This window comes from Nestor notabilis, unplaced genomic scaffold (genome assembly GCF_000696875.1).
Source record: "Nestor notabilis isolate BGI_N333 unplaced genomic scaffold, ASM69687v1 scaffold22861, whole genome shotgun sequence".
NCBI classification, from domain to species: Eukaryota; Metazoa; Chordata; class Aves; order Psittaciformes; family Psittacidae; genus Nestor; species Nestor notabilis.
This window is the reverse complement of record NW_009915554.1, coordinates 1-7,002: the sequence shown is the minus strand read 5'-3', so window position 1 is coordinate 7,002 and position 7,002 is coordinate 1. Positions and strand designations below refer to the sequence as shown.

At 46.8% G+C, this 7,002-nt stretch overlaps 2 protein-coding genes across 2 annotated transcripts; both read right to left on the bottom strand.

The window, feature by feature from the left end:
• Positions 1-543: 543 nt before the first annotated feature.
• On the bottom strand, positions 544-1,497 carry LOC104413275 (olfactory receptor 8I2-like). Its single transcript, XM_010024211.1, has one exon. The coding sequence runs from the start codon at positions 1,495-1,497 to the stop codon at positions 544-546; it is 954 nt and encodes a 317-aa protein (XP_010022513.1).
• Positions 1,498-5,913: 4,416 nt separating this feature from the next.
• LOC104413274 (olfactory receptor 1086-like) lies at positions 5,914-6,867 on the bottom strand. Its single transcript, XM_010024210.1, has one exon. The coding sequence runs from the start codon at positions 6,865-6,867 to the stop codon at positions 5,914-5,916; it is 954 nt and encodes a 317-aa protein (XP_010022512.1).
• Between the last annotated feature and the right edge of the window lie 135 nt (positions 6,868-7,002).

The following is a 7,002-nucleotide window of genomic DNA, read 5'->3' as shown; positions in this document are numbered from 1 at the left end:
TTCGCACCCTGCACCAATCCAGGGTCTTCCCCAGCCCCTGAGCATCCTCATGGCCTCCTCTGGACTTGCTCCAGCAGCTCCGTGTCCTTATGTTGGAGACACCAGAGCTGCATCAAACCCTCTTGTCCCTCCTTCAGTTCTTCATTGAGAAAATGCTTCCCAAGCAGGCAATGGAGACAGTGGTCACTGCGTTACCTCCAGGCTGAGCCCCCTTTTGTGGGCACTACTTTCATTTAACACAATTCAGACACAAACCACCACAAACCATGCTGATTCAGTCTTGCTAGGAAAGAGCTGACAAGTATTTGGATGAATTATTGAAGGCTCAAGCCACGATTAAAACCACCTGAAGCTGTTTGAAGACAACCATTCATTGTGTTGCTTCTCCATATCCTGCACTTGCTGTGTGATCTCTTTAGCTGTATTAATGACCAGTAGTGACCAATAATGACCAAAACCGGCCATTAATGATCAATTCCATGACCACATAGTCCACATTTTCCTTCCTTACCTCCAAAGTACTGAAAAGCTCCAAATGTGCTTTTAAAACCTGGATAGATACGGAACCAGCTTTCTCTCCCACAGCCTCCTGAGAGCCCCCTTCACCTCTTTGTTCCTCACGCTGTAGATGAGGGGGTTGAGGGTGGGGGTCAGGATGGTGTAACACACCGACACCAGCTTCGCCTGATCCCATGAGGATGCCTCATGAGGTTGGATATAAGTGAGGAACCCAGGCACATAGAAGATGGTGATGGCAGCCAAGTGGGAGGTGCAGGTAGAGAAGACCTTCAGCCTCCTCCTGGCCAAAGGGATCTGCAGGACGGTGTGGAGGATGTAGGTGTAGGACACCAGGATCATCAGCACAGAGCCCATGATGTTGAACCCAGCACAGCAAACCTGCAAGACCTCATTTGTGCTTGTGTCTGAGCAGGAGAGCTGCAGGAGGGTGGGCAGATCACAGAAGAAGTGGTTGATGCTCCTGGCCTGGCAGAAGGACAACCTCCCCGCCAGCACGACGTGCACCAGGGACGTGAGGAACCCGATGGTGTACACCAGCACCATCATGCCATAACAACGTGCCCTGGACATGGTGGTGGTGTAGAACAGGGGCTTGCACACAGCTGTGTACCGGTCGTAAGCCATCACCCCCAGGAGGAAGCACTCACAGACAACCAGAGCCAGGAAAATATACATCTGGGCAAAGCAACCCCAAAAGGAGATGTGGCTTCTCCCCAGCAGGAAGGTCTCCAGAGCTTTTGGGATGATAGCAGAGGAAAGGCAAAAATCCATGAAAGATAAGTGAGTCAGGAAGAAGTACATGGGGATCTGGAGCTGGGGGTCGCTGTTGATCAGCAGGATCACCATCAGGTTCCCCAGCACCATTAAAACATACAGAGATAAGAAGATTGTGAAGATGGTGGTTTGTAGCTCTGGGGCATCAGAGAAGCCCAAGAGGATGAAGCTGGACACAACAGTGAGGTTTCCTCCATCCGTCATTTCTATGAGTTGATGGATTTGGATTGAAATCAAAGGAAGCAGTGAAATACATCCCTGAGAGAGAAATAATGTGGAAGTTTAATCAGAGCTTAATCCATAAAGTAAATGCAATAGAAAATGGTGTATTTTTAATGGTGTATTTCTGTCTTTAGCCCAAGCTCTGAAGACAAGGAGGTGAAGGAGCTCATTTCACAGCCTGAAATGAAAAGAGAATAGTTCTACCATGATTCATATACACTGCACTAATGATACACTGAGAAATATGATGTCTATCCAGTGTAAGACAATGAAATCAAACAAATGCATTCCAAAATGTGGAAAACAGAGAAGATTTTGTATTCTCACCACTGATTTCTGGGAGTTTTAAGGATTTCCCCTCTCTCTTTGTAATTTCCAGACTGAGTCAGTGCTCTTCTGTAGCTTCATTAGTTCTGGTGCAGCCTTTTCATCACAACAGAGCCAGTCACTTGAAATGGGTTTTGGTTTAAATTCTAAGTTTATCTGCATTTTGAAGAAAACCCCCCTGCATGAGGTTAGGGGGGAGCCATGGTCTTGACTCCAGCAGAACTTTGCTGTGTTTGCAGTGAGTTTCCTCCGACCAACCCAAATATCCACCAAAGGGTGTTAAAATACAAATTACACCATATATAAACCAAAATTTTAAGGCTTTAGCTTGGATATTCTTATCTCCCCCATTCAGTCCCTCTGCAGATGTGTTATCTGGTGGAAGATCGGTCTACAGATGGCTACATCACTGCTGAAGTATCTCTAGGTCAGTTGTAGATGGGGTCAGGTATGTGGGGATTTTTGAAGCAAACCTCCTACCCCCTGCAAGAGCACTTCTGTTCACGCCATGGGTTGTCACAGACTGGTTTGTGATGTAGGGAGCTTGAAGCTCCTCCAGCTCCAACCCCTGCCCCGGGCAGGGACACCTTCCACTAGAGCAGGTTGCTCCAAGCCCCTGTGTCCAACGTGGCCTTGAACACTGCCAGGGATGGGGCAGCCACAGCTTCTCTGGGCACCCTGTGCCAGCGCCTCAGCACCCTCACAGGGAAGAGCTTCTGCCCAAGAGCTCATCTCAATCTCCCCTCTGGCAGGTTCAAGCCATTGCCCTTGTCCTGTCCCTCCATCCCTTGTCCAAAGCCCCTCTCCAGGTTTTCTGGAGCCCCTTTAGGCACTGGAAGATGCTCTAAGGTCTCTCTGGATGCTCTTGGAGAACATGGATGGGGTTTCTATAAATGCAGCTGAACCTGTGTATCCAGGCCACAAACCAGCATCCATCCCCGAAAATAATATGAAGCAAAAAACCACAGAAAGCTGAAGAGAGCACAGGAGGGTCATTAAGTCCCAGTGCTACTCCTTTTACTTTACCAACCTCAGATCTTCTTGTTCAGCATCACCTGGGAATGGAGATGTAGTTGTAGCTTCATCTGGACATCTCATACCTTGAGCACATGTTCGTCTCTACTGACAACAGCTTCATCACTGGGATTAAACTGATGGGGTCCTAGAGGTGCACATCTCCATCCTATAGAGGTGACCTGTGGAGACGAGCTCAGACATGAACTTGGAGCCCTGGAAAGGACGATCATTCATAGCTTAAAACAGCTTCCAGCTTAAGAACTTGCTAAATATTTAAATCATTAAATATTAAATAATTAATTTTAAATAGTAAAACATCTATAATCCTGCCAAGTAGAGATGGAGCCCGTGCTGCAGGACTTGACAGAGCAGAAGCTTTTAATCTGAATTTTCTTCTCATCTCAATATTGACTCAGCAACCTGGCTCCTGTTCAACCATATAAAAACCCCACAAGTATTGATTAGGTTTAGGTTTGTTAATTGATCATTTGAATGCAGAAAGTAAAACATTACTACTATAACGTGAAATTAAGCTTGGTGCAGCCAGCCCAGCTCCCACAAAAAGGGCCTGGTGCAGTTTTTTCAGGCATCAATCAATACGAATGTGGGGGTTTGCAATATGAAGTTTACAAACAGATAAAGACATAAATCAGTTGAGTCACAACACTGCCAGGGATGGGGCAGCCACAGCTTCTCTGGGCACCCTGTGCCAGCGCCTCAGCACCCTCACAGGGAAGAGCTTCTGCCTTATCTCCAACCTGAACTTCCCCTGTTTCAGTTTAAACCCATCACCCCTTGTCCTATCCCTACAGTCCCTGATGAAGACTGAAATTAAACACACCATCAAGCATGTAAAAGGCAGCACAACCAGGGTCAAACTGGACCCATCAAACCCTTTCGTACCTGCTCGATTCAAAGAGAAGGTGCTGGTGGCTGCGGCGCCTGCAGCTCCCTTTGGAGCCCATCCGAGGGGCCGAAGGAGAGATGCTCGGCAGCAGGATGCTCCAGGCTGGCTGGTGGAGGGATTTTATCCTAGATCAGGCATTTACGTCAGAAGTTTGTGTTGTGCAAACTGTGCTCCCAAAGGACTCTCCTCCATCTGAGAACTGTTTTGACTTGATCAGCAAAATAACCTTTCAATTCCTCCTCCCCAAACTCTATCTGGCTGCCCCAAACCTCCAAGACCTGTTCTGCTGCAGAGACCTACTCAGGGAGACAGATCCAGGGCAGTTTGCTTTGTATTTATCCATTTATCACATACCTCTTTCTTTCAGTCTTTCCCTGAGGAAGCCCTTTACTACCACAGGGATCATCTAACATTGCATTGAAGGGAGCTGAAAGAAAACACGACGGAGCTGAAACACAACCATTCTGTGTGAGTGGTTTGAGGTGGCCACATGGAGTCCTTTCTAGTAGATAGATTTCTCTCCATATACTTTACTAGTGATTCCACAACAGTTCACTCAAGAGCATCGTTCTACACAGCTCTTTGAGGGTATAACAGGATGAACTCAGATTTACCAGTGTTGTTCTGATGAATCCTGAGTGCTAGCATCTCCTGAAAGGTTCTCCTAGATGAAGAGACATTAGAAAACCCTTAGGACAAACATTAAATGATAACATTGATGCAGCCATTTAGAAAACACAAAGGATGGGGAAATGAAAGAGAAAACCAAGCTATGAAAGTGTGGGGAAGCAAGAAGTATATAGGTGGCTTTAGATGTTTTAGATGCAAACCTGGTTTTCTGTTGGAAGGCACCAGACTGTTAGTCCTTTAGATAAACTGGAGGAGGGTAGAAAAGGATTTCCCCATGGTTTTGAATGTCTGTCTTCCCCATTGGGTCCTGGGCTAAAACCAAGGCTTTTGAAGTGGGAAAAGCAACATAACTGGGGCAGGGGGAATAATCCTCATTCAAATTTAGGAGAAAATAAAAATATCTAATTCTAGATTATTTAAAAGAACTACATGCAGGCAAAATAAGCCATTAAGAATACCTGGGTGTGCATCTGCAGGGTGAATAACACAGCTTGAAGTCCCAGAGGCAGACAGTTTGGTACTGCACTTACTCCATCACCTTCATCAGGCGACCCAGACCACCAGCACCTTGGCTGTTCAGGGGAGAGGAAGAGCCCAAATCCTCCCTCCCACCAGCAGTCAGGGTCCTTACACCCCTACTTAAATTCCCAGCAGAGCAGAGACTCAGATATGACTTGTCCCCATTTACCACAAGGGCTTTGATGACCCTCAGACTGTCACAGCTTTATTTCATAGAATCCCAGCTTGGCTTGTGTTGAAGGGACCTTAAAGCTCCTCCAGTTCCAACCCCTGCCATGGGCAGGGACACCTTCCACTAGAGCAGGTTGCTCCAAGCCCCTGTGTCCAGCCTGGCCTTGAACACTGCCAGGGATGGGGCAGCCACAGCTTCTCTGGGCACCCTGTGCCAGCGCCTCAGCACCCTCCCAGGGAAGAGCTTCTGCCTCAGAGCTCATCTCAGTCTCCCCTCTGACATTTCACATGACCGAACTTTGTGGTCTGGAGCTGAAAATCCTGGAAATACCAGTTAATGTCCTCTTAATACCAGAGGTCATTTAAAATATGTTAATATAAAACATGAGAGATCAGACAGCAGCTGATTTGATGCCACCACCTGCATTCTTCCTTTTGCTTTCTGAAGCCTGAAATAAAGTTTATTATTATTTTTAATGAGATTTAAGTAATAAAAAGTATTTATTTCAAGTCATATTTAAAAAACAATCATTTTGGACAACAACTTTCTGCCCAGTACAGTCACTGTCAGGTCTCAGACTGCGTGTGGGCAAAGTCCTGTCCATCCCAGCACAGCATGTAACCTTGGTTTAAGGAGAAGCATGTTTTCCAGTGTCCTGCTTCCAGGTGTATTTAATCCCTGCTTCTTGAAGGTGCTATGTCCAACCATCCTTGAAGGTGTAATACCCAACCATCCTTCTTGAAGGTGCTATGTCCAGCCATCCTTCTGGAAGGTGCAATATCTAACCCTCCTCACCATGGCAGCATAGCCCTCTTGTTTCAGCTGACTAGGAACCATGGATGGACAAAGAGGAGAGGACTCTACTTTTTGCTTTCCTCATGGCATTCTTCATATCTGCATTTCTTAGGCTGTAGATGAGTGGGTTCAGCATGGGGACAGCCACAGAGTACAGCATAGATACCACCTCATCATGCTCTGAGGCCTGTCTGGAGCCAGGGCGCACGTACATGAAGAGGGAGCTGCCATAGTACAAAGCAATGGAGACAAAGTGAGAGGCACAAGTGGAGAAGGCTTTGTGCCGACCGGCCACAGAGCGCATCCGCATGACAGTGGAGAGGATCGATAAGTAGGAGACCAGGATGAAGAATGTGGGGCTCAGTACATTGAACCCCACCACGGCAGATACCATCAACTCGATGGCATGGGTGTCAGAGCAGGAGAGGGCCAGCAGTGGTGGTCCATCACAGAAGAAGTGCTTGATCGTCTTGGACCGACAGAACGGGAGACGAAATATGGAAACCGTGTGTATGGTGGAGCTGATCACCCCAGCTGAGTAGGCACCAGCCAACATCCCAATGAAAAGCCTCCGGGACATGACCGTGGAGTAGACCAGAGGGTTACAAATGGCCATGTAGCGATCATAAGCCATAGCAGCCAGAATATAGCACTCGGTGGTGGCACAGGTTGCAAAGGAGAAGAGCTGAGTGGCACACCTAACGAAGGAAATCACCTTCTTCTCCACTAGAACATTCATCAAGGCTTGAGGGATGATGGTAGAGGAGTAGCAGACATCCAGGAGAGACAAGTGGCTTAGGAAAAAGTACATGGGGGTGTGTAGGCACGAATCCATTCTGATTAACGCAATGACTCCCAAATTTCCTATGAGGGTGACCACATAGATGGCAAGGAATAAGACAAAGCACATCACCTGCAGGTCTTCCTGGTTTGTGAAGCCCAGGAGAATAAAGTTGGATGGGGATGTGTAGTTATCTTCAACCATAATGAATCTATAAGCAGTTTGCCTGCTTTATGTCTTTAAATTGAAATGTTGAATAGGCCCAAATCCTTCAATAATGTTAAAATGTCAATTTTTGACTATCAATATCAATATACTTATATCCATTTCATTTTATAT